This window comes from Dipodomys spectabilis, unplaced genomic scaffold, assembly GCF_019054845.1.
Source record: "Dipodomys spectabilis isolate Male_0828 unplaced genomic scaffold, ASM1905484v1 ptg000188l, whole genome shotgun sequence".
Classification (NCBI taxonomy): Eukaryota; Metazoa; Chordata; class Mammalia; order Rodentia; family Heteromyidae; genus Dipodomys; species Dipodomys spectabilis.
The window spans coordinates 1,091,825-1,117,827 of NW_024870865.1; the positions used below are offsets into that span (position 1 = coordinate 1,091,825).

At 51.9% G+C, this 26,003-nt stretch overlaps 1 protein-coding gene across 1 annotated transcript; it reads right to left on the reverse strand.

The window, feature by feature from the left end:
- Window positions 1-10,873: 10,873 nt before the first annotated feature.
- Errfi1 (ERBB receptor feedback inhibitor 1) lies at window positions 10,874-25,481 on the reverse strand. Its single transcript, XM_042695746.1, has 4 exons — window positions 25,328-25,481; window positions 14,224-14,418; window positions 14,058-14,134; window positions 10,874-13,188 (listed from the first exon to the last, which is right to left on the reverse strand). Exons 2-4 carry the CDS (start codon window positions 14,343-14,345, stop codon window positions 12,047-12,049), a joined length of 1,341 nt encoding a protein of 446 aa, XP_042551680.1. The 5' UTR covers window positions 14,346-14,418; window positions 25,328-25,481; the 3' UTR covers window positions 10,874-12,046.
- Between the last annotated feature and the right edge of the window lie 522 nt (window positions 25,482-26,003).

The following is a 26,003-nucleotide window of genomic DNA, read 5'->3' on the forward strand; positions in this document are numbered from 1 at the left end:
TTCTGTGAATTCACACACATGTAATGGTGCAAGCCGGCGTCTACATGTTCACTCTGGGTGTGCATAGCAGACGCACGGGCTAGCTTCAGCAGTTATTTTTAAGTGAGTGGATAAGAGGAGCTATTATGTACATTGTTGTGCAAATCGGAGTTTTTGGAGCTCAGTGTGTCTTGGACGTGTGTGCCCGAGTCCAGGCGACTTGCTTGATGCTGGCAGTTGAGCAGGATCACAGCACAGCTGTCCTGGGACGGACCTCACCATCTCTGTTAACAGATTTCCCTGTACCCATTAAAAAACCTAGCCCCTGGTGGTGCTGGCATAGCTGCCATTCTAGCTACCGGGGAGTCTGAGGACAAGGACTTCCCTTAGGTCAGGCCAGGCACTGTGAGGAGACCTGCCTCTTCCATGCATAAGGCTGGGCACTGGTGTTCATGCCTGTAATCATTGCTACCCAGGGGGCTGAGATCTGAAGAGCTCAGTTCAAAGCTGCCTGGGCAGACACCTACAAGAGACTCATCTCCCATTAACTTGTAAAAAGCTGAACGTGGAACTGTGGCTCAAGTGGTAGAGCACCGGCCATGAGCCAGAAAGCCAAGTGAGAGCAAGGACCCTGTGTTGGAATGTGTGACATAGACAAAAACAAATAATGTACAAGGACCTGGGTTTGACCCCAGCGCTGGGGGCGAGGGGAGGGAGGTCAATAAATCAATACAATTCATTATATTTTATTTGGTAAAAACGTATGTACGAGTTGCCATCGCAACCATTTCTCAGGGTCCGATTGAGCAGTATTCCACACATCTGTAAGATGGGCCACGCATCCCCGCCATCGTATCTAACGATTCTTTCCACCATGTGACGTGGGAACTCTGCCACTTCCTCTTTTTGTTTCTGCGTCACAGGATGCCCGGTAACTGCTGATCTTGGTGTGACGGGATTCCCTTCCTCTGCGAGGCCGTAGTGTAACGGTGCGCACGGTTTCCGTGTGTCCACCCCTGGCACACACTGCCAGCCCGGCACGGGCGTGGGGTGTTTCTCAGACATATGAAGAAGTGGAATTGTTGGATTGCAGGCTGACTTTCCTGGCGGGCTTCCGTTTGGCTTGGTTTTGTTGAGACAGAACCTCACCACGTGTGGACCTGCCTAGCCTCAAACTCACAATCTTCCTGTCTTGGCCTCCTGAGTGCTGGGATTACTGGTCTCCACCTCCAGCATGGTCTCCCATGGCTCTGGTTTGTCTAGCCCTCATAACTAAAGATGTAGAGACCTTTCCATGTGTTTGTCTGTGTGTAAATCTTTGTGCCTTTTAGAATTGGGTTCTGGGTGTTGGTAGAATTAACAGACTGTTGTGGTTTTTCCCCTTCTATTTGGTATTTTGTAATTGCTGTAGAGAGCTGTTCAGTGGCTCCATTGTGTGCTGCGTTCCCTTCATCTGTCTGTCGGTCAGTGGCATCTCCAATGAGTGTGCTCATGCAGAGTCACGTCCCTATGTTACCTCTTCTCGTTTTGTGTGTGTGTGTGTGTGTGTGTGTGTGTGTGTGTGTGTGTGTACACTGGTCCTGAGGCTTGAACTCAGGGCCAGGGCACCATCCCTGAGCTTTTTCACTTAATAGCATGCCAACACTATAGCTCAAGGCACAGCTCCGCTTCCAGCTTTTTGTTAGTTCATTGGCAATAATTGTCTCATGGACTTTCCTGCCCAGGTTGGCTTCGAAACTTGATCCACAGCTTTCTGGATAGCTAGGATTATAGACGTGAGCCACGCCGCGCTCTTACCTTTTTATTCCTTGAGACAACAGGTCACTAACTAGCCCAGGCTGGCTTCTAATCTGTGATCCTCCTGACTCAGCCTCCCAAGCGTTAAGGTTTTGGCCCTCTGCCACTGTGCTTCCTGTACAAGAAAGGTCAACGGACTGAGCATGGCAGTGCATGCCTGTAATTTTAACACTTGGGAAGCTGAGTCAGGAGGATCACAGGTTCAAAGCTGGCTTGGCTTACAGAATTCCAGTGGGTTTTTTTTCAAGTTTTACTCCCGAAAGCACCGCATGTACGTCTTTCTCCATTGTGTCTCGTCAGTTCTCAGCATGGCAATTACAGTTATTTTAGACTCTTTGCTAATTTCAGCTTCTGGATGGTCGGTGGCTGTCTTTCCTGGTGATTATGGATTGCATTGTCCCTCGTTCCCAGCTTGCGCACGTGGATGGCACACTGGATGTGCTGACACAGCACGCAGAGTAGCTTCTGTCACTTCAGAGGTGATGTGCTTTGTTCTAGAAGGAAACCGGTGACTAGATGGCTGCAACCCCGGGACTCAGTTCTAGGATTTGTCAGGCCCATGTTTTCTCAGCTTTGTTCTTATCTTGGAAGTGAGGCCCTTGGTTCTAAAATGCAGCCCTGCCTGGGTTTTCAAAGAACCTGCAGGCTTTGCAGAGCACCTCTGACATGTGGCCTGGCGATGCAGCTCTGCCTCCTCCCCGCCCACCCCCGCCCCGCCCCGCCTTCTCCCTCCAGCCTTGCTCTCCACTCAGGGCCCGGGGATTCTGTACACTGCTGTGCAGACCCCACCTTCCATCCCCTGGAGGCCCTGGGACACAGTGACAGAGTCGCCAGCTCCAGAGGCCTGTCCAGAGCCTCAGCCCTTGGCCTCTTCCTTTGAAGGGCGTTGATTGCTTTCCAGAATCTTCAGGTTGTTGTGCTTTAAAAAAATAAAAAAATGTGGGCTGGGAAGGTGGCTCAGTGGTAGAGCGCTTGCCTTGCATGCCTGAGGCCCTGGGTTCAATTCCTCAGCACCACATATGCAAAAAGAAAAAAAGCCGGAAGTGGTGCTGTGGCTCAAGTGGTATAGCACTAGCCTTGAGCTGAAGAGCTGAGTTCAGGCCCCATGACCGGACCCAAAATAAATAAATAAATAAATAAATAAATAAATGTGTAATAGTCAGAGGCCTGGGCACTGTCCCTTAGCTTTCCTGCTCAAGACTAGTGCTCTACCCCTCAAGTGACAGCTCCATTTCTGACTTTTGGCTGGTTAATTGGAGAGAAAGGTCTCACGGGCTTTCCTGCCTGGGCTGGCTTCAAACCACGATCCTCAGATCTCAGCCTCCCGAGTAGCTAGGATGACAGGCAGGAGGCACCAGTGCCCAGCTGTAAATTTATAACTTACATGTGGAATAGCATCAGCCGTGTCCGGGACGAAGCAGCCCCATCCTCTTCTAGAACAAGAAGTCTGTCTCCCCTTCACTCCGCCCTTCTTTCCCACGGGTGCCCCTGGGATCTGAGTTCCCTGTCACTCACTTTGAGTTCCGCATAACAAGTGGCTTGCACCCCTGAACTTGAACCATGCCTCCTGCTCTGTTTTTGTTTTGGTTGCTTGTGGGGCTTGAACTCTGGGCCTGGGCGCTGTCCCTCAGATCTTCAGCTCAAGGCGAGCGCTCTACGCTTGAGCCACAGCGCCACTTCCTAGCTTCCCTCAGATGTGCATATATATGTGTGTATGTATATGCCATATATGGGTCAAGAACACAAAGTCATTTAGAAATGATACAAGATGAGTGGAGGCCCTTTTTTTTTTTTCTTGAGTCCTGTTTCCTTTGTCCTATGTCCTTGCATTTTGGATTTCACATCCACATATCAGGGAGACTATGTGCCATTTGTCTCTCTGCTCTTGGCTCACCTCGCTCAAAATGACTTTTTCTAGTTCCATCCATTTCCCTGAGAATGCCATTATTTGTCCTTCCTAATGGCTGCATAATATTCCATTGTATATAGGTACCACAACTTTTGGATCCATTCATCTGTAGTGGGGCATCTGGGTTGTTTCCATATCTTGGCTGTTGTGAACAGTGCTGCAATGAACATGGAGGTGCATGTGTCCTTGTATGCTGGTTCCTGTTGCTCAGGATAGATGCCTATAATCTTATTTTTTGAGTTTGGGAGCTTTTCTTCTGAGATGTCTTATTCTCTGATACTGTATTTCTCTCTTCTCAGATGCTAAACACCTCAACTTTATCACACTTCCTATCCCTTGCCTCTTTTGTGCAATACTCTAGTCTTGTTTCATGGATGTGATCTTCTTTCTGGTCTCCAGAGATTCATCCAGCTCCTGTCTGCTTCATGTGATGTGTGTGTGAGGCTTCTTGTTTTTCAGTGCTGGGAGTGGAACCCAGGGCCTGGGCAGACTCTCTGTCACCCAGCTTTCTATATCCCCACCCCTGGCTGTATTTGTTGAATTTTGTGCCTCTTAATATTTCATTTTTCCATACATGCTTTTTTTTTTTTTTTTGGTCGGTCGTGGGGCTGAACTCTGGGCCTGGGCGCTGTCCCTCAGCTCTTCAGCTCAAGTCGAGTGCTCTACCACTTGAGCCACAGCGCCACTTCCAGCTTTTTCTGCTTATGTGGTGCTGAGGAGTCGAACCCAGAGCCTCATGCATGCAAAGCAAACACTCTACCACTGAGCCATCTTCCCAGCCCCTTGGTTTTTATTTTATATCCTTTTATGTCTGGAAATTCCTCTTTACTGGCCTGTAGACCCCGGTTCTGATGACTAGATTGTCTGTCCCCATAGCCAAAAAAGAACCATGCTTAAGGCCCGGGTTGGGAGAGGCTGTCCATCCTAGCAATTTCAGGTTTCTTGAGGGTCAGGGCCTCATAGCGCCTCTGTCCCAGTGCTGGGGCCTCAGGTGCGCGGTCATACTCCAGTTCACGCGAGGGTGCTGGGGGATGCCTGGCTGGTGGGGTCCCCAGCGCCCTCATCTCATGTGGGGCTCCCCCAGAACCCCAAGCTCCCTGCACCCAGGGTCCCTGCCACAGAGGACCCTGCGCATAGCTGAATCTCGATTTTTCGTGGCTCTTAGCTCTCCATCAAGCGAAACCCGTCTGGCTTTCTGGCTTTCATGAACCGCCAGCACCTTCGAGTATGGCAGTAGCTATTGTTGCCGTGCTCTGGCGGACTTGTTCTGACTTTTGGATTTTCTGAAGTTTTAGCTGGTGAGATGCTTCATGGCCCTGCACGTTGCTCTCACAGTCTGGACTATAAAATACTAGCTCTGTGCCATTTTGAAATACAGTGTGCCTTGTCTTGGTTGAGAGTTAACTTAAGGAAAAGCCCTTTCCGGATCAGGATTTAAAACCAGAGACGTTGAAAACATATCCTCAGAATCAGATCATTGTAACTGAGAAGGAAATCTTCCTCCATTCCCAGCTAGAGCCGTTATGGAGGAGGAGATAAACAATTGTAAAAATGAGCTGGGCACCGGTGGCTCACCCTGCAATCCCAGCTTACTCAAGAGGCTGAGCTCTGAAGATAGTGGTTCAAAGCTAGCCCAGGGCAGGCTCTAGTGCCAATTAACTAGCAAAAAGCCTGAAGTGGAGCTGTGGCTCAAGTGGTACAGTGTCAGACTTGAGTGAAAAAGCTAAATGAGAGCATGAGGCCCTGAGTTCAAGCTCCAGAACCGGCGCAAAGCAAAAGACGAAAATGAATGTACATGATCTTCTAAGGCAGCCACAACTTCTTTCCATACACCCGGGTGTGCACACAATACAACAAAGTTTTATGTGCAACAGAGGGTGTGGCATCTGTATGATTCAGAAAGAGTCATCGGAGTTTGCTGTGGATCAGGCGCCGGGTGGGGATGGAGCCAGGGCAGGGTTACAGTGCATGCTGGGTAAAAGCAGGGGAGGAGGGCCTCCTTTTGCTTATACCAGGACTATCCTGAGAATACTTTGTTTTTGTTTTTTTTTTTTTGGGTCCGGTCGTGGGGCCTGAACTCTGGGCCTGGGCGCTGTCCCTCAGCTCTTCAGCTCAAGGCTGGCGCTTTACCACTTGAGCCACAGCGCCACTTCCGGCTTTTTTCTTCTTGCTTATATGGTGCTGAGGAATCGAACCTAGGGCCTCAGGCTTGCAAGGCAAGCGCTCTACCACTGAGCCACCTTCCCAGCCCCCTGAGAATACTTTGTATCCACAAAAATAGTTGGTTTTGTGATGATCTAATGTGCAGAATCTTTAAGTATACAATTTAAGGGAAAAAAATGCCAAAAGAAGTTTCCCACTGGGAAACTCCAGATGCCAGAGGAAGATGCTTTCAACGACGTCCATTTCTTTAGGTGACAAGGCCTGCGGCGAAGGCCTGTGGGCTCCAGGGAGGGAGAGGAGCGCGCTGACTCAGCAGCAACTCAGTTTGGAAGTGAAAAAAAGCAGCTTCGAGAACAAAACCCCATCACTGGCTGCTCACCCCAACCTGCAACGCAGCTGGCGGTGCTGCTGGGGTCGCCGGGCACGGTGCCCCCGCCCGCCCACCGGCAAGGCAGATGCCAGAGACAGGGACTTCCTCACTCCAATCCAGTCTATGTCACACAAGTCCCTTACTCCCGAAGACTGAACCCAGGGCCTCTCCAGCTACCCACCCCTTCCAGTTTGGCTTGGCTTTTTTTTTTTTTTTTTTGTCGGTCTTGGGGCTTGAACTCTGGGCCTGGGCGCTGTTCCTCAGCTCTTCAGCTCAAGGCCAGCACTGTACCACTTGAGCCACAGCGCCACTTCCAGTTTTCTGGTGGTTCATTGGAGGTAAGTGTTTCACGGACTTTCCTGCCCGGGCTGGCTTTGCACTGCGATCCTCAGATCTCAGCTCCTGAGCAGCTAGGCTGACAGCTGTGAGCCTCCTGTTCCTCATTTAACCAGGCCTGATCCTAGTGCTGCCACCAAATTTCAGAGTGGCCTGCACAGGAGACATCTGTCTGCATGAATGCCAGCCACAGCTCTACCCTAGACAAAGCGATGTTTCTGAGAGGCGGACAGGCTACCCTGCTCTCCACCTGGCCAGGCCTTTGTCTGCATCCAGTAAAGCAAAAGAAAGCTGGTGGACACTCAAAAACCCTAGTGCTTGAAGCAGCTTAGAAATGCCTGAACAACTGTGGCTATGGTTTAAGAAAGAAAAAGTGTCGCCGGGCACCGGTGCCTCACGCCTGTAATCCTATACTCAGGAGGCTGAGATCTGAGTATCGAGGTTCAAAGCCAGCCTGGGCAGGAAAGTCCATGAAACTCTTTATCTCCAATAAACCACTAGAAAACCGGAAGTGGAGCTGTGGCTTAAGTGGCAGAGCGCTCGCCTTGAGCTGAAGAGCTGAGGGACAGCGCCCAGGCCCAGAGTTCAAGCCCCATGACAGACCAAAAAAAAAAAAAGTGTAGGTTGGACACCAATGGCTCACACCTGTAATTTTAGCTCCTGGTGAGGCTGAGATCTGAGGATCACAGTTTGAAGCTAGCTCAGGCAGGAAAGTCCACAGACTCATCTCCAATTAACCATCAAAAAGCCAGAAGTGGAGGTGTGGCTCAAGTGATACAGCACCAGTTTTGAAAGAGAAAGCTCAGGGCATCGCCTAGGCCCTGAGTTCAGACTCCATTACAGGCACACACACTTTGGTACTCTAGTTTTCTTTGAAATGGGGTACCACATGTGGGATTGAAGCGATGCCCCGGGCTTTGGGGCGCCTCTGCCCCTCTGAGGTCTGGCCACCTGGGCTCTTGTAAACAGCAGATGTGTAATTAGAGACCGCAGTACAGGCCAGGCGGTACACAGCAAGCCTTGTCCTGCATCTGCCCGCGCAATGGTGGGCCTGGAGCGGGAGGCCCCGCCCCTCCACTCAGCCAGCTGCAGGACTGTCAGACCCAGGCTGCTCAGCCAAGAACTCTGATCAATTACAGAGCAGAAACACTGTGTACAAGGACACTAGTTCATCCAAGAACACGAGGCCGGCCAGGAATGCAAAATATACCAAGTCCAGCTTCCTGCCTGCTCTGCCCCAGGCGCCGGGATGGAGCCAAGGAAGGCTTGGCATCCAGACCAGAAGGCGGGGCTCATGCTGGCTTTCACAAGAGGGGAGGGCGCCACGCTAGGCTGTCATGAAGGGAGACCAGACTGGCATGGAAGGCATGGGGCTGTGCTGCTCACAGGTGTGGATCCGAAGTGACACACGCAGAAGGAAGGCGCAGCGCAGCCTGGCTCCTGTGCATGAGCTCCCAGGCGATGACAGGCGGGGCTGGAACTCAGGGCCTGGGTGCTGTCCCCTAGCTTTTTCGTTCAAGGCTCATACTACCACTTGAGTCACAGCTCCACTTCTGGCTTTTTGCTCATTAATTAGAATCTCTTAGATGAGGGAACAGATGACACTGTATGCAAGGAAATGTACTTATTACCTGATACATGTAAAATGCAACCCCTCTGTACATCACCTCTATAATAACAAAAGATAAATTAAAAAAAATAAGTCTTCTGGACTTCCCTGCCTGGGCTGGCTTCGACCCTGATATTCTGATCTCAGCTAGGAGTAGCTAGGATTACAGGTATGAGCTACTGGTACCTGGCTGTAGGCTGATTTGGGTTCCTAGTAGGTGTCTAAACTTACAGGGCAAGAGCTTGCAGCAGAAGACAGGTACAGGGAGCTGGAAGCCCAGGTGGCAGCAGCAATCTTTGTCAGCAGTTGCTGACTCGAACTTGGAACACATTCCTTTCTCTCCTGTCCCAGCCCCTCCCCCACAGCACAGCCCCACCTGCCACGGTGCTGCAGAGCTGTGACTCTTGTCAGGCCCAGGATACACATATCCGTGTGTTTGCAACTCTGAATTCCAGGTAGACAACACGAAAGCAGGCAAGCTTGTTTAAACACGTGCTGGACTAGGTCAGATTCCCAGTGACTTAGGTAGAAGTTGCTAGAAGTTTGAGCGGGCAAGTAACAATTCTCACCCTCACAACCATTCAAGTACAGCAGACAGGGCTAAACCAGATGGTCAGGTGTGAACTTCCCAGTTTCTGCTCCTCTCTTTCCCCAAATACAAGCCCCCAAATGGCTCCTCAAAGTTGACTGATTCACAAGCAGAGGGAGTGAGCAAAGGGGCTGGGACATTTTGTCAGATGACCTTGTTTTCTGCTAAGAAAGCAAGTCCCCAAGTACATTTTGGTTTGAACAAACATCGTCATCATCATCATCATTTTTGTTGGCTATGGGGCTTGAACTTTGGGCCTGGGCACTGTCCCTCAGCTCTTCCGCTCAAAGTTAACACTCTATACTGAGCCACAGGGCACTTCCAGCTTTTTCTGCTTATGTGGTGCTGAGGAATCGAACCCAGGGCCTCATGCATTCGAGGCAAGCCCTTTACCGCTGAGCCACCTTCCCAGCCCTATTATTATTTTTAATGATGAGAATAACTCAAAGCTTTAGGACTGGATTAGAAACAAACAGTTGGGGTTGGGAAGGTGGCTCAGCGGTAGAGTGCTCTTCAGCTCAAGACGAGTGCTGTACCACTTGAGCCACAGCACCACTTCTTGTTTCCAGGTGGTTTATTGGAGATGAGAGTCTCACGGACTTTCCTGCCTGGGCTGGCTTTGAACCGCGATCCTCAGATCTCAGCCTCCTGAATAGCTGGGATGACAGGCGTGAGCCACCGGCGCCCGACAATGTAAAGATATTATGTGATGAAATTGAGAACCAAATTAAGATATAGCTTAACATGTCCTTTGGTTCTGGGGGTGCAGCTCAGGGGTCGCCTCGCCGCGTGCAGACCCGGGTTCCGGCCCAGCACCGGCGCCGCCCCACCCAGACAGGCATGTGTTTTCTTCCTGAACTCGGAGACGTCCGGCCCTGGCTTCCTTGCGTCTGGTTGGCTGTGAACGGCTCTGGGACGGGTGGGCCGCTTCCTCCCACCTCCTTTGTGGTCCAGCCTGGAACGCCGGCCCTCGGGCTGATCGTGAACGAGTTCGCGGCCAGTCTGTTACACAGTGAGCGTGTAGGCTCGGGCGGCCAGTCTGTTACACAGTGAGCGTGTAGGCTCGGGTGGGTCCGCTGAGAGCAGCCTCGGCGCTGGCACGGGGGCTGGGCAGCGCCGCGCCGCGCAGGCGCACACCAGCGCCCCCCCCCCCCCCCCCCCCCCGCTCTCGCGGTGCCATCCGGGCCCCTCGGCCGCTCGTGAGGAAGGCGTGGTTTCTTCACGCGAGGACTTCGTTCCCTCCAACATCTGTCCTTCCCGGGCCAGGGCGCGCTGGGCCCCGCCACCCACTGCCGGCTCCTCGCTGCCCACCCCAGTGTCCGCTTCGCGGCCCGCCGGGGCGGCGAGGGGCGCCCTGGCCGGCACTCGGGACGCGAGCCCGCGGAGACCGTGCTCCAGCCGCCGCACCGGTGGGCCTGCTGTGGGTGCAGCCGCCATGCGCCTCCCTCCGCGCTCCGTCCTCCCGGGCGCGGTGATCTGCGCGTGCCCAGGCCTGCGTCACATCCGGGCCCGCACAGCGCAGGCGCCTTGCATCGCCTCAGGATGCGGGGACCTGGGGGTGGCAGGGGCGCAGCAGGCCACAGGCCGGAGACATGCCCTCCGACAGCGGCCGGGCCGGGGGATTCCTTGCGTGGCCTCCAGCAAGCCGGGCACGCTCCCTCCCAGGGCGCTCGGAGCATCGCGGGCCGCAGCCCGGGCCGGCGGTGGGGCTTCCTCCGGGGCGCAGACCCAGCCGGCCACCACCACCGCTTCTCGGAGACACGGAGCCCAGCTCACTCCGTTACTGTAACAGCCACTCAGGAGGCCGAGCTCTCAGGATCGCGGTTCGAAGCCAGCCTGGGCAGGAAGTCTGGAGACTCTTATCGACAGAAAACCGTAAGTGGGGCTGTAGAGCGCTCACCTTGAGCAAAAAGAAGTCAGGGACAGCGCCCAGGCCCTGCGACCGACCAAAACAGCAGCAGCAGCAACACGTAATGGTCAAGGCTGCTCAGATGACCACTTCCAAAATGACAGTAGGCGCCAATGTGTATTAAACTTCAGCGAATCCTACCTAGGCTCACATAAGATCCAAACTACCTAAGACACTAGGAGGAGTTTAGTCAAGAAACAGTGTTAACGGTGTCATAAATAAGTAGTATAACTTTATTAAAATGAAAAGACAGCATTCAAAATAATGCAACAAAATGAATAAAATCCTTTGTCCAATACTGTACACATAATGCAGAAATCAGTGCATTTTTCTAAAGCATGTTTTAACCTTCATTTAGTTCGTACTAAAATATAGTAAGCTTTAAATAGCTCAAATAGTATCATTCAGCAGTTTCAACTGTAAACAGCGGGGGCGTGGCGGCCAGCCCCTCGGTCTGGGAGCGAGCACCTTCTCCGTGGCTGGCCCACACGGGAGTGGAGTGGCGGCGGGACCGAGGCGGGGTGGGCGGGCAGGCGTCTCGCTCGGGGGAGCGGCGGAGGCAGTGGCTGGAGTTTTCCAAGCGGGAAGATGCTGACATGACCTCTGGCATTAAGACGTGCTGTGCTATTGGTCAGAAGTGTTTCACTTAAAAAGCAAACGATCTTCGGGAAATACTGAACTGGAACCAGCAACACAAGACCAGCTTGTGTTGTTATTTATTAATACAGTCTAAAAAACCACACACACACCACACATGCCCACACAGGCGATCTCAACCACACGGCTACTGCTTTCAATGGTGCGCCTTTCCGGCCCTCGCTGCGGCCTCCAGACGGAGAACGACTTGCTCCCTCGTCTTCAGCCTGTGAGACAGGTACAGGAGAGGATGCAGTTGCCCAAGAAACTATCTTTCCCCTCCATAGGAAAAAACCCAGAGGGCGCGGGGCCGGCCGGGCCGGGCTGCGCGGACAGGCGCCTGTCCCGATCCGGAGACCGCTTGCAAAAGTAAATGCAACGGGCTGGCGAGGCCCCCAAGCCAGAGGTCTTCAACTACTAAGCGGAAAATAACTGTTAGGACTTTGATCTAAACAATACTGCTTGTCTTCTTCCACTTGCTCAGTGCTCGGTCCATCGGGAGCGTTTCTTCCAGCGCGGTGTTCATTATTCTGAATATATATTACTCTAGGACGGTCGCTAACGGGTTGGCCTGCGGCTACGGTGCCGGCTGTACCCCGGGCCATGCACAGGGATGGAAAGGAGGCGTACGGGAAAGGCCCCCACTATCACATCTTTGTTACAGACTGGGACAGACGTCCGCTCTACCCGAACGTCGCGAGGGCAGGGGACGCTGGGCTAACCGCGCGGCTGACCGGCCCGCGCCCGCGCTAGGGCGACACCACGTAGGATAAGTGTTTGCGCTTGCCGTGGGCGCCCGGCTCCGCCCGGGCCTTGCAGTCCGGCCTCTCGCCGCAGGGCGCAGGCGCGGCGGGCGCGCGCTCCTCGGCCTCGCGGAAGAACTTCTCGTAGCGGTCCAGGTAGGGCGGCCGCTCGGGCAGGAGGTAATAGTGGGTGGAGCTGACCTTCCGGCCGTTCTCGATGATGGGCAGGATGCAGGGCGCGCGCTGCGCCGCGCCCTCGCTGCTCTGCCGCTGCAGGGCCTTGCTGCTCACGTACTTGGGGTCCGGGGCGAAGCTCTGCGTGGGGGGCATGACGCCGTTGAGGTAAGACGGAAGGCTCTTGGGGCTCGGGGTGCGGGAGTTGCTGCGGGACAGGGGCCCGCGGGGCGGGACCCTGGGCGGCCGGTCCTCGTCGCTGTAGGCGCCGCAGGTCACCTCGGCCGACCAGCGCCGGTAGTCGGGCCTGGTGGGCCGCGGCGGGATGGGCACCCGCGGGGGCACCTCGGGCTTGTCCCCGTCCGACGTGGGGGACGCGCGCTGCGGGTGGCCGGACGCGCGGGCGGCCGGCTTGTGGAAGGAGCCGGCCGGCCCGGAGTGGGACCTGCGCAGGCGCCGGTGGGCCTGCGGCGGCGGCGGGCCGGGGCTGCGCGGGGGCGCGGCGGCGGCGCTCAGGTCCGCGGCCGACGCGGCCGGGGTGTCGAAGTAGGCGTAGTTGATCTGCCCGCAGCCCCGGAAGCTGCGCCGGCCCGGGAGGTCGGCCCTGAAGCCCGCCGGCCCGTCGTCCAGGAGCACGGCCGTGTCGGAGCTGGTGAGGAACTCCACCTCGCAGTCCGCGTCGTCCGGGGCCAGGTCCTCGGAGATGGGCAGCGGCGGCAGCGGCCGCGAGCCGCGCTCCGGCGGCGGCGCGCCCGGGAAGAACGCGGGGCCGCCCCGCACCGGCGTCAGGGGCGGCGTGGCCGCGCACAGCCCGCTCAGCGAGAGTCTTCCGAAGCCGCCCGCCACCTGGTCCTCGTCCCGCTGCGCCAGGCCCTCGCCCGCGGGGAAAACCAGAGGCTGCAGGCTGGACTTGGGAGCCGGGCCGCTCTCCGCGAAGCCGTGGCCGTTCACCGAAGCGGACGGTGCCCCGTGCCCTGGAACGGAGGAGGGGCGGTGAGCAGGGACGCCAGGACGGCCTCGCCCTCGGGCGGCGCGGCCCGGCCGCGCGGGCGCCTCCGGCTCTCCGCCCAAGTTAGGGGGCAGCCTGAGCGCTGTCACCCCAAAACACCCAAACCACCGCCACGGGTGTAATTAGAGCCAGAAATGGTGAGAGCACGTGATCTGGTTCAAAGAACAAATTATCTCCTCCCTCTCCTGGGGACGTGTGCCCTGCACACGCCCACACCAGCCCAGGCCGGTTCTGTGACGTGTGCACAGCTCACAAGGTGAGCAGCATGTCATTTACAGGAGTACCATGCTGCACCAGCCTTGCCTTTTAGGACGTGCAACAATACAAGGCCCTCTGGGCTGAGGTAAGGCGAGGGCCAGCACACCAGGGCATCGAGAGAACACAGCCACAGCCATGTGTGCGCCCGGTAAGCAGCGCCCCACGAAACCCAAGAACCGAGTGCACACACACCACTTCTTTCCATGCTTTAACCTGACGTTAGACTTCATTTTGTCAGTCGATCACAAACATGCACTCAATACTAGAAATATAGTTGGGAGATGGTGCCCACGTTTTCTAGATGTAGGTATCACCCAAGACAGACCTTAACTCACTCTTGATTTTCAAAGAGTACACACTTCCACAAGCGGTTGATTCTCTTTAGGAACCAGTGACTCCCAGTAAGGGAGGAGAGTTCCAAACGTGTGAGAAAAACTCAAAAGTTATTTTCAGAACCTGCTGCCACTAGGGGTCAGACTATTGTTGAAAATGGCTCTCGTTTATGCCTTTAAAACAATGCCTAAGGACAAGGCAAAGCCAATCCCACTGGCTTTCCCGGGCTTTCCCAGTACGTACCCACAACAGCCAGGCGCTCTTGAGCAGGAGGGTTCAGACTGTAGGCCATGGTGATGGGATCGATATTTAAGAAGTTACTGAAAACAGAGAACACCCTGGTCATCATGGAGCTAGGCCACCGAAACATCCCCACGTGACCTGCTCAGCGCTGCACACTCCAACTTACTTTTCAAGCTCAGCTCGGCCGCCCCAGCAGCTCTTCATGCTCCCGAGGGCCTGGCCATTATGCAGAAATCCAGTCTTCAATGGGACCCTCATCTCCTGAGCTGCTACTCCTGCCGCAGACATTGCGCCTTAACCAAGGGATGCCTCCAAATCCGAGCAGCCCAAGGGTTTTAAGTCAACCAGTAGCTTTCATTCCCTGGAGGAGGAAGAGATGAGCATCATGTCTTTGGCATTGTCTGGATGGCAGCAGCAACATCGCCTGTTTGTGTAACAGGGAAGTTGAACAGAAACATTTCAGCTGTAGACTTTTTTTTAACAACTTTTTTTTTTTTTTGGTCAGTTGTGGGGCCTGAACTCTGGACCTGGGCGTTGTCCCTCAGCTCTTCAGCTCAAGGCTAGCGCTCTACCACTTCAGCCACAGTGCCAACTTGCAGCTTTTTCTGCTTGTGTGGTGCTGAGGAATCGAACCCAGAGCCTCATGCATGCAAGGCAAGCACTTTACCACTGAGCCACCTTCCCAGCTCTCGGCTATAGACTTTTGCTTAGTTCTCACTTCTTGACACTAAGAACATTTTTAAAAAGTTACCAACTCCAAACTTGAAGTGTTCACAAAATGAGATTATCTCACTGAACAGTCTCACAACTGTACAAGTCATGTTTGCCTTCGAAAGCACACAGCCTCCTCTTGCAGTAGGCCACCTCAGCCATGGCCAAACGGGGTGGGAAACATGAATCTTGCTCATTTTCCCCAAGCTAAGCAAGTGTGGTGGTGTACATCTGTAATCCCAGCATTCAGGAGGTGGAAACAGATGAATCTCAACTTTGAGGCCAGCCTGGACTACATTGCAAGACCTTATCTCAAAAACATATCATTTCAGAAAGCATCCCATTTCCTATTGCACAACTGGCATTCACCAACGCCCAGCATGAAGACTCCAGCACGGTGCGCGTCTGTCCCGCAGCCTAGCATCTGTTTGCAGTCTCTACTTCAGGGCTGGCCATAGAACTCTAGACATTGCTTGTCCAAGAGAGGAATATTTATGTATTGAAGATGCTAATTTCCAGTACTCTGTAAAAATCAAGTTTGCGAGCTCATGCCATGGCCTGGGACAGCCTTCTTCCTCCCTTTCAAAGACAAAGTGAAGTACATTCTTCACATTCCCTCCCTGCAAGGCCCTGTAAGTCATGTCTTGCTCTCCTATAAGGCGGGGTACATGTTTCTTAAACTGGTGGCTCCTCATGGAGTGGGGGGGGGGGAACGCCTCTCTTGTCAGAGGTTCCAGCTCTGGGGGTCCCGAGAGTGCTTTCAGGCATTTAGATGTTTGGCGTGTGCTTATAACTAGGGCACGACTTGTGATCCCATGTAATGCTGAGCTCCTTTGGGGATGCACACACACACACACACACACACACACACACACACACACACACACACACACACACACACACACACACACACACACACACACACACACACACACACACACACACACACACACACACACACAGGATTTTTTTGTTGGTGGTTGTGGGGCTTGACTCAAGGCTGGTTCTCTATCACTTAAGCCACAGCTCCACTTCAGGTTTTCTGGTGGTTAATTGGAAACAAGTGTCTCACAGACTTTCCTGCCCGGGCTGGCTCTGAACAGTGATCCTCAGATCTCAGACTCCTGAGTAGCCAGGATAACAAATGTGAGCTACCAGTACCTAAAGCACATAGAATTAAAAAACAAACAAAAAACAGTTTCTGAACAACTTCAAATCAAATCTTTACCTACAAATCAGTAGCCTCTTACTGGACAGGGTGCTCTGCCAGAAAAGGCATGCTCTCCCTTTTCCTTGCGGGCACATGGTCAGAAGGCTTGACCCCCTACCTCTTGTTACCGATACCAGTACAAACTGAAGGCAATCAGTGCATGAAGCATGGTTTTAGGAGGTCAGGTTTTTGGCAGTACTTACTCAGGTGTTTTTTGTTTTGGGTTTTTGATTTTTGTCTCTCATGGGGCTTGAACTCTGGGCCTGGGCACTGTCCTCAGCTCTTCAGCTCAAGGCAAGCGCTCTACCACTTGAGCCACAACACCACTTCCAGTTTTCTGGTGGTTTATTGGAGATAAGAGTTTCACAGCCTTTCCTGCCCGGGCTGGCTCTGAACCACAGTCCTTAGATCTCAGCCTCCTGAGTAGCTAGGATGACAGGCGTGAGCCACCGGCGCCCAGTTCTTACTCAGGTTTTGAACTCAGGGCTCCTTACTAGGCAGAAACCCTACCCCGGGAGCCATGTTTCTAGCCCATAAAGCATACATTTTTTTAAATTTAAGGGATAAAAATAATACTGCTTCTTATTTTGTTTTCCCCATATTAAAAAGGAAGTAGGGATGGTAAGGTGGTATGGTTTGTTCATTTCAGGGTCAGAGGGACCCAGTGATTGAACCTGCCCCCCCCCCCACGCACCCACCACCCCCAGCTGCTGTGTGGGAGAGGTAGATCCCATACACGCATGCTCACAGGACTATTTCAAGTCATCAAGATTTTGCCTTCACCCAGTTAGAGATATTTGATAAAGAAAATACTCTAGCCGGGCGCTGGTGGCTCACGCCTGTAATCCTAGCTACTCAGGAGGCTGAGATCTGAGGATCGCGGTTCAAAGCCAGCCCGGGCAGGAGAGACCGTGAGACTCCTATCTCCAATAAACCACCAGAAAACCGGAAGTGGCGCTGTAGCTCAAGTGGTAGAGTGCTCGCCTTGAGCTGAAGAGCTGAGGGACAGCGCCCAGGCCCAGAGTTCAAGCCCCACGACCAACAAAAACAAAAACAAAAAACAAAAAAAAAAAAAGAAAATACTCTGTCCCTTCAAAATCTTCAATTACTGAGAGGTCTTTTGAGGGCTGATTTTCTCGAAATAAGGCCAATATGCTATGTACTATATCAAGTAAAGCTCTAAAGAATTTAGAAACCAATTAACGAGCGAGCCAGCCTCTGCTCTGTGTACTCAGCCCAGTGGTTTACCGTGCCTCTTCTAAGTGCCCCACAAGCACTGGCAGGACTCTAGGGAAAGGATCTGTGGTAATAGGAAAATGAAAGGCAAGATAGGAAGGAGAATATGGTATTTAAGTAGTTTGAAAGCACACGTTTGAAGATTGTCCAGATTACAGGAAAATGCTGGGGGGGGGGGCAGTGGAGGAGGCCCAGCCCCCACCTGCCAGCCAGCCAACAAGTACTACTAGTAATTACTGTATCAGCCTCCACGCCATCCTAGCTTTCAACAGGATGATTGCGTAACCAGAGCCTCTGCTGGAGCTGCTCTGCCATTCTAAACTCCCGTTCCAACGCTCACTTTAAAATTATTTATATGTTCTAGAAAAAGTTAGTTTTATTCATTGTTTCTATCACCTACTTGTTAGCTTTCCTAAGGGGGGAAAAATTCTTTTAGTATAAAAAGAATTGTGTTCACTAAGCCAGCTCACTGGTGACCACAATAGTGTCTTTGTGTATTCATGGAAGGTGACCTTCCTCTAGATTTCAGTGGGGAATTGTGAATGGGCCGTGCTATGAAACTGTCCCAACTTCCTACTGCTTGTGCGGGGGGAGAGAGGAGGGCAACAGAATGACCATGCTTTCTTCTTTCGGAAAATAATTCAAAATGTGCACGACACAGGGTTGGAAGCACATTTTTGAAACCGAGGTTAAGAAATCACGTCTCTAGAAATCCGAATTCAGTGTGGACACTCCTTGTTCGGGAGGGCAGTTGATCTACTCAACTGGATTGTTTATGCATTTTATCTGACTCCTTGTCACTGTAGTTCTACTTTACAATTACACAAAGTACCTGTGCGAGAAAAGTCCGTATTCTCACAGTGCAAGATGGCATTGTTAGGTGACGCGACCCCATCCCCTCCCAGCCTGGTTTACACCTCCATCCACACCGCCCTGGGCCGGACGGCCGCCCTGTCCCTCTCCAGCTGTATGCGGCCTGCTTAGGGGGTCAAACATGCACACACCCATCTTGCAAACCATCTTTTTTGTGTAGATCATTTTTTTTTAATTCAAGGAGAAAAATATAACCTGCAGCACCTTGTGTTTCTGGAGGGTCTCCTTTCACTCACCCCAAGCCCAACACTCCGTGGACCTCGCGCCTGTGGTTCCGCCCTCCACAGACACTTGCTGAACAGCAAGCTGCCGCTCCAGCTCTGCATTTCCACCTGTCTACCGGTTATCTTTCCACTTGGCCGCCCCCCCGCCCGCCCCCTGCATCTCACACTCCTCCTCGCACTTGCCCCCCCCCAGCTCCTGCACCAGGAAGATCACACTCTTCAGCCTCTACTTTTAGCCTGCATGAAGGCTGACTGCCGTCCTCTTAGCGCCATACTCTCCTCCGTTCTTTCTCAACGCCCTCCTCCCTCCTGCTGTCACTGGGAACATTTCCCGTGGATCTGCTAGGAGTCAACAATACCCAACCTATATAGTATTCCTTAACTGCATTCAAGCTTTCAAAGACTCCTAGATAAACCCTGTTCGCCTGGCCCGTCAGACCACCATGGCACTGCCTTACCTATCTTTGCAGCTTCTTTTTTCCTCATCGGGAAGAAGCCAACTCCTCCTCACCCAGGTGTAGCCGTCCTTTTCTGCGGAGGGGGTAGGGCTGGCTGCTCCTGGTTATTCCAGCCTGTGCCAGGTCTCCCCTCCTACCTCCAGATCTTCTGGGATGGGATGAGGTTACTGGCATCAGTTACATCTAATAATCTCAGGGGATACTGAGAAATGCCCCCCTCATTTTTAAACTTAACTTACAGAAGTGATGAGACTGCCCAATAATCACAGAACAACTTAGGATATCTACATTTATTCCTAAAGTCCGAAGTGGTTTTCAGGCTGAGTTAAAAAAAAAAAAAAGCTTCAAGTTAACAATGAAGTGTTTAAATTGGCTCCTTCTACTGTGTACTTTTTTTTTTTTTTTGGTAGTGGGGCCTGAACTCTGGGCCTGGGCGCTGTCCCTCAGCTCTTCAGCTCACTTGAGCCACAGTGTCATTTCTGACATTTTCTGCTTATGTGGTGCTGAGGAATTGAACCTAGGGCGCCTCATGCATGCAAGGCAAGCGCTCTACCACTGAGCCACCTTCCCAGCCCTACTGCGTACTTTTTAAAAATAAATGTATTTATATATTTACTGTCAGTCCTGGGGCTTGAACTCAGGGTCTGAGCACTGACCCCGAGTTTCAGGGGAGTACTTCTTTGGAAGGCAGAGAAAGAAGGCTGTAGAGGGTTTGAACTCAGAGGGCCAAGTGTTAAGAGGACTTTCTGAGAACAATGAATTTAACCTTTCCTTTCACTCCATTCCTTTTGTTCTAGAATGTACCTACTGTGTTTCCACTCCTAATTCTTCCTTTCAAATTAAAAAAAAAAGTTATACCAAAAGCAAACTGTACTCCTTTCTTAAGGTAAGTCTTAAACACCTTGGTTTAGAATAGTCCCTGAAACCATTCTGTCTCTCACTCACACATACACACTGGCCTACCTTAAGGCAGTAACCTAGATAGGCTTACCTAGACACGGATCTCATGAATAAATCTCAGGAGCAATCCACAGAGGGGGAGGGGCACATTTTTGTCCTACAACTCACCCAGCTCTGCCCAGTGCTTCCTTATTTAAGAGTGTGATGTAATTTCCTTCTTTCAATCTGGTTCTAGAACCTGATTTCTGTTTATTCAGGGTGATAAATGGTCTTTTCAGCCACATTTAACAATTGTCTACATAGCTCCCTCCTTCCATGACCACAGGGGATGTAAGGTGACTACACTCACCACCAAAATTCACACAAAGGAGCTGCCTGGAAACATGACACATTACACCATTTCAGATCCTCCCAAGTATACATGTTTTATTTTGGTTTTGGCTGGTCCTAGCACTTGAACCCAGGGCCTGGGGTGTTATCCCTGAGCTTCTTTTTTTCTCACGGCTGGCATCCTACCCTCTTGAGCTACAGCTCCGCTTTTGGCTTGTTAATTTGAGGTAAGAGTCTCATGGACTTTCCTGCCTAGGCTTGATTTCGAACCATGAACCTCAGATCTCAACGTTATGAGTAGCTAGGGTTACAGGCATGAGCCCTTGGCACCTGACATATTCTTTAAGAATAAAACCAAACAAATCCTTAAGTGTCACTTTTGAGAAAATGGGACTGTCTAAAACACTATAGTCAGGTCATCTGACAGATTACACATTCTGCTTTGTCATTAATTAATACTCTGAAAAATGTTCTGATGTGACATTGGCATATTCAGTATTTATGGCGCTTACAAAGAAAGATCTAAAATCATGGAACATCATGTTCTAGCCCGTTTCTCTCTGTCAACTTGGCAAAAGGACAGTTTGCACAGATATCTCAAAAACCAAGCCCCCAATTCAAATATCCTTCGCTGTATCACAGGAAAGAGACCTTTAAGTTAAATGCAAAGATAATTTATTCAGGTGCTCATCCATGAATTCAAGCAAAATTCTGGGGTTCCAGTGAATATTAAATCGAAGTCCAGTAAGGTAAAAAAATGACACTTGCACTTGTGCATGTAGCACACTGTAGAAACCCCTCACATACACAAACACTTAACAAATGCCCATTTGTAGCTGGCAAAAAGGGAAGGGCGAGGAAAATTATCTTCGGACTGTCAAAAGGAAATGACAGGGGTTGGGGATTGAGCTCAGGGGAAGAGCACTTTCCTGACAAGTGCAAGGCCCTGAGTCTGGTCCTCAGTTGTGAATGAAAAGCTAAAATGAAATGACTTAATTTCGTCAGTAATTTGGAAACTTCAGCTAAGAATTTTAAGAACCAACAAACTAAGAAAACACCTAATTCCTTCAAGTATGATCATCAATAGTCTTTTGATTCATCTAGCCCACATGATTTTAGTATAGTACAGAGAAGTAGGGTAGCAGGAATGAACTCTTCTGCCAGTTGGACTTTTCCTACAGAACAAACTGCAGTTATATAGACATGCACATATAGATACATAAAAATGGCTACAATGCCACAGATGGTATATGTATTTGTACACATGTGTATATATACATACACACACCCATATATGTGGAATTCCTATAGACACAGGATGGAAAAATTCACTTTTTTGATATATGCACATAATAGACGAAAGATCTATGAATTCTATTGTAATCATAATGACAATGCATACAATGGTATAATGATATATATATATTTATAATGGTATAATGAGATATATGTACATATATATATATATATAATGGTATAAGTGAGTCTTTTAAACTTTGAATGTATTTAATAAGCATTTAAGTCTCCCAATGGTCAACTCTGGATTGCTACAATTACTATGCAATATTAATAACAGCCAGCACCCATTGCCACCCCTGAGCAGCAGTCCCGGGGCTCAGTGGCCCCTGGGGGCTGCTCTACCTCTCCCTCCAGGCCAGGACTTCCACCACTGCCTCTCTAGCAGCCCTCAGGCTCTTCAACTGGTGGGATAAGAATAAACTAGTGTAAAACCTGCTGTCTGGGATACACTTAAGATGTGCTATTTTGGGTAACAGCTTTTCTTGGATAACCTGTAGCCTATGAAAGTTGGTTTCACTCCAAGTCACTCATATTTCCCAATTAATAAATTGTCCATTTGACCTATGTATCTAAAATGGGTGGGCTGAGGTATCAATCTGACCACTATCAACACAACCACCTTGACACCCTTCCTCTGCCACAGTGTAATGCGCTGGTACAACACAAGTCTGTCTGCGCTTGTCCCTGAGCTTTTTTGCTCAAGGCTAGCAATCTATCACTTGAGCCACAGATCTACTTCAGGCATTTTTGCTGGTTAACTGGAGATAAGAGTTTCACAGGCTTTCCTTGCCCAGCTGTATTCAAACCTCCATGCTCAGATCTCAGCTTTCTGAGCAAGCAAGGCTAACAGGTGTGAGCCACTGGTGCCCGACTAGGATCCCTTTTAATACAGTCTCACAGCATGGGTCCCAGTGACAGCATTATAACCAGGCTCTCTTCCAAGACCTGGAACATCTTACATTTGGAAAGCACTCTCCAAACTACCACCTCATCTCACCTGCCCCCACACCATCGCCCGGGAAAAGGCAGGGATTATAATCCCATCTTTCTTGCAAATGAGGAAGTCTGGCCACCAGGGCTCTCCTGTCCTTCCATCCGCCAGCACATCCCCCACTGCACTCTCCCTTTCTTGATCATTTGAGACAACCACCTCCCTTCTCAACTCAAAACATTCTTGCCAATACTGGGGAAAGCAAAGCAGCGGAGGAAGGTTGAGTGAGATTTTCAAGACCTAAGCCCACCAACTGCAGAGACCAGGGTTCAGCTGGAATTGAGAGTGCACAGTTAATTCTTTTCACACACAATGTGCTCGCTCGGGACTAGAATCTACGCTAAGTGGAAGAGGCTTGGTTGATGTCTGATAATGGCTATTTCCACCCAACAAAGGAGGGAGATGAATAAGCCAGCGAACAATTTTGGCCATTTCAGACCGTGCTCACTTTCAAGGAAACAAGCAGGGCACAGTGTGGGGCTAAGAATACAGAGGATGTGTTCACAGGTGGCTCAAACTATTTCTACAGGATGGAAAGGAGGCAGCCCTAAGAAGAATTAGAGAACCTTCCACACCAACTGGACGGTGCAGAATGAACTATGGATTCTAAAGCCCAATCTGTACTCAGGCAAGTTTCTTCTCTGTAGCCTATTAATGAAGGCTTCTGGAGAGTGCCTACATCCTACTAGGTCCAGGTTGAAGGGACACTAATAAATGCAGCCCAAGACCCACATTTTAAAGGTATATCCACTGAGGCCTACTAAACAGATCTTTTTGTTATATTGCTGGATTACGGCATTTATTTGCGTAAACTATCAATGAAGACTCAATCTTAGAATCTTTATTCCTCTCAGCTATTGAAATCTGAAGCCATGGTAACCTTTCTCAACCTTCACACAAACCCTCAGTGTCAAGCTGAACTTAAGTTTAGGACCCTGAAACTCCCCGCACCATCTACCCAGACAAGACATGTGTTTATCCTGTGCAAATAATGCCAGAATACCACAACTGGGCTGTGTTTATCTAGTGAGTTGGTTATTCATTAGCTTTTATAAAGCATGGCCAAACACCTGCAAAGGATGCAAAAGGGTATTCTGATGATGAGGTACCGATCCAGGAGCGAGCTCCTTCTCTGGTAGAAGGAGCCAATGACATTCAAAGTCCTGGAATTACCCGGGGCACCACCTTACCCTCCTCTGCACACCTTTCTAAAGCAATGTGATGGTATGTTGACAATCAGGTCAGTTTCAAGCATGTTCCACTGTACCTGTAATTTAGGCAACTGGCTTTTAAAAGCTACCATTAGTATGAGCAGAAAGGAAGTATTATCTAGTTCAACTTCTGAGCAGTAATGACAAGTTATTTTCCTACAAAACTCATAGTGTGTAACATAATTAAATCTCACAAAAGGGTGACCAGCATCTATTGTGAACTTGAAAGTAGAAAAAAACAATAGTAAAGAAAGCAGGAGAAACTATTTTGCCTGTCAAAAATGTAAATAATTTAGGCATTTCATAACAGCCATAAAAAAGAAATACCCGCAGATTTGCTTATCAGTGATGGGTCCAATCCTGCTGAGCCTTAAAATGTAGAACATGCTTTCATGCATTTATTTATCAACAGGAACTGTGTGCTGCCTGCAAAAGATAAAAAAGCTGAACACAGCCCGAGTTCCTGCCCTTAAGGAGTTTCCCATCTAATGTATCTGCCAGGTTCTACCTTGTTGGTTCAAGGTTTCTATCACCTACTAGTAAGTGCTGACTAGAACACCCAGGTAAAGAAACCTTGCAGGAAGATGGTCTGAAGGAAGCCTCCCTATATTTCTCTGCATCCCTCCAGACGGAGAAGGGGAGGATGGCATACAATCAACCACTATCACCAAGTTCTTCTTTCACCTTAATTTTTACTGACAGAGGGACCAAAATTATCTTTGGTCTCTGTTTAAATAAAATGTCTCTTCAAATGGTAGAATTACATAAGTCCTTTTTTTTTTTTTAATGCAGGACTAGGTACAGGCAGTTTACATGTTTTAGTCTCAATAAATGTATTCACTACATCCTTACAGGTTTACAGCAGCTTAAAACTTTGCAGAACACTTGTTCTCCGGGAGGAAAAAAAAAAAACAGGCAATTTATACCTCACCTTTCTTCACCCCTGACAGTTGCCTAGAAACCAGTCCTGCCCTACCTGTGGTGCAGGTGTACCTCCAGTCACCAACACATCTCTTTTAAAGCTACAGTCTCTCTTCTGACTGCACTTAAGTTTGTGACTAACAATCTATTCACGTTTTTATCAGGTAGGAGACTGGTTTCTTTCAAGCAATGATAAAATCCTAATAAAGATTCAGTCCAGCAATCACCAATACAGCACCGATCCCGGTCGAGGAGTCATCCGGTTTGTGCAAGGATGTGATACGCGAATAAATCCACGAAAATTCCCCAGAAGCATTACGTACGGACACGTAATTCTGCAGAGCCATGCCGCGAGCGCGCTTCCCGGGCGGGGGAAGGAGCAAGCCCCGGGAACGCCGGGGGAGTGGAACCACCACGCACCGGGGAAACGACCACCGGGGCCAGGGAGGTCAGGCGGAGGGCCGGAGGCCGCCGGCCACGGAAGTGGTGCCGCCCGCGACCCGGCCACCGGCGGCTTCCCCCGGCGCCGTCCGCGCGGGACTGCGGCCCAGGGGACGCGGCGCGGGGACCCCTCCCCCGCGACCCCGCGCCGCTCCGCCCCGAGGCCGGTGCCCCAGGCGCCCGGGTGCGTGGCCCCGGCGGAGCCGGGGCAAGAGGCGGGCGGGCGGTGGGCCTCGCTGCTTCCCGCCGAGTCCCGGCCGGGGCCGCCCGGGGCCCGGTCCTCCGCGCCTCGAGGAGAGCGGCGTGACGGGCGCGGGTCCGGCCCCTCCTTCCCCGAGGCCCCCGGGTCCCGCGCCCTCCGCGGCCCCGCCTCCGCGTCCCGGAGCCGCCCGACGCGGGGGGCCGCGAGAGCCGGGCGCCGCCGCGCTCTGCCGCCCCACCCCCGCTCCTCACCAGGCCCCTTACCCCCGGAGCGGCGGCTGCCCCGCGGCGCCCTCCCGCGCATGTCCGTCCCGGTGGCTCAGCGCCGCGGGCTCGGGGGCCCAGACATCACGCAGGCGCCCCGCCGCCGCGCCCGCTCGCCGCAGCTCCAGCTCCCGCTCGCGCTCCCAGCCTCGCACTCGGCCGCCGGCGCCACCGCCGCCGCCTCCGCCGCGCCGCCCTTATTTATAGTGTGAGCGGAGCGTGACGTCGACGCCCGAGGCCCCGCCCCTCCAGCGCAGCCAATCCGGGAGGCGAGCTGCTTAAAGGGGCGATGCCGCGACGGAAGCGTTCGCGCGGGGCCGTCGCGGCGTCGCTCCGGCGTGGCCCGGAGGCCGGCGTCCTGAGGGAGTCGACGCGGGGCCGGCCGCGGGCTTCGCTGCCCACCCGCTGACCCCGCCGTGTCCTCGTAGGTCTGCGGGCGGCCCCGCTTCGTGCACGGGGTTCCTCACGGCCAGCCTCGCAGGGTTTTGCGTGCTTTTCTCTGTGGACCGCCGCTGGGCAGGTGGGCCAGGAAACCGGGGAGGGAAGGAGTGAGGGGCGGTGGGGGGGGGCAGTGAGGGGCGGGGGTGGACAGTGGGGGGCAGTGAGGGGCGGGGGTGGACAGTGGGGGGGCAGTGAGGGGCGGAGGTGGACAGTGGGGGGGCAGTGAGGGGCGGGG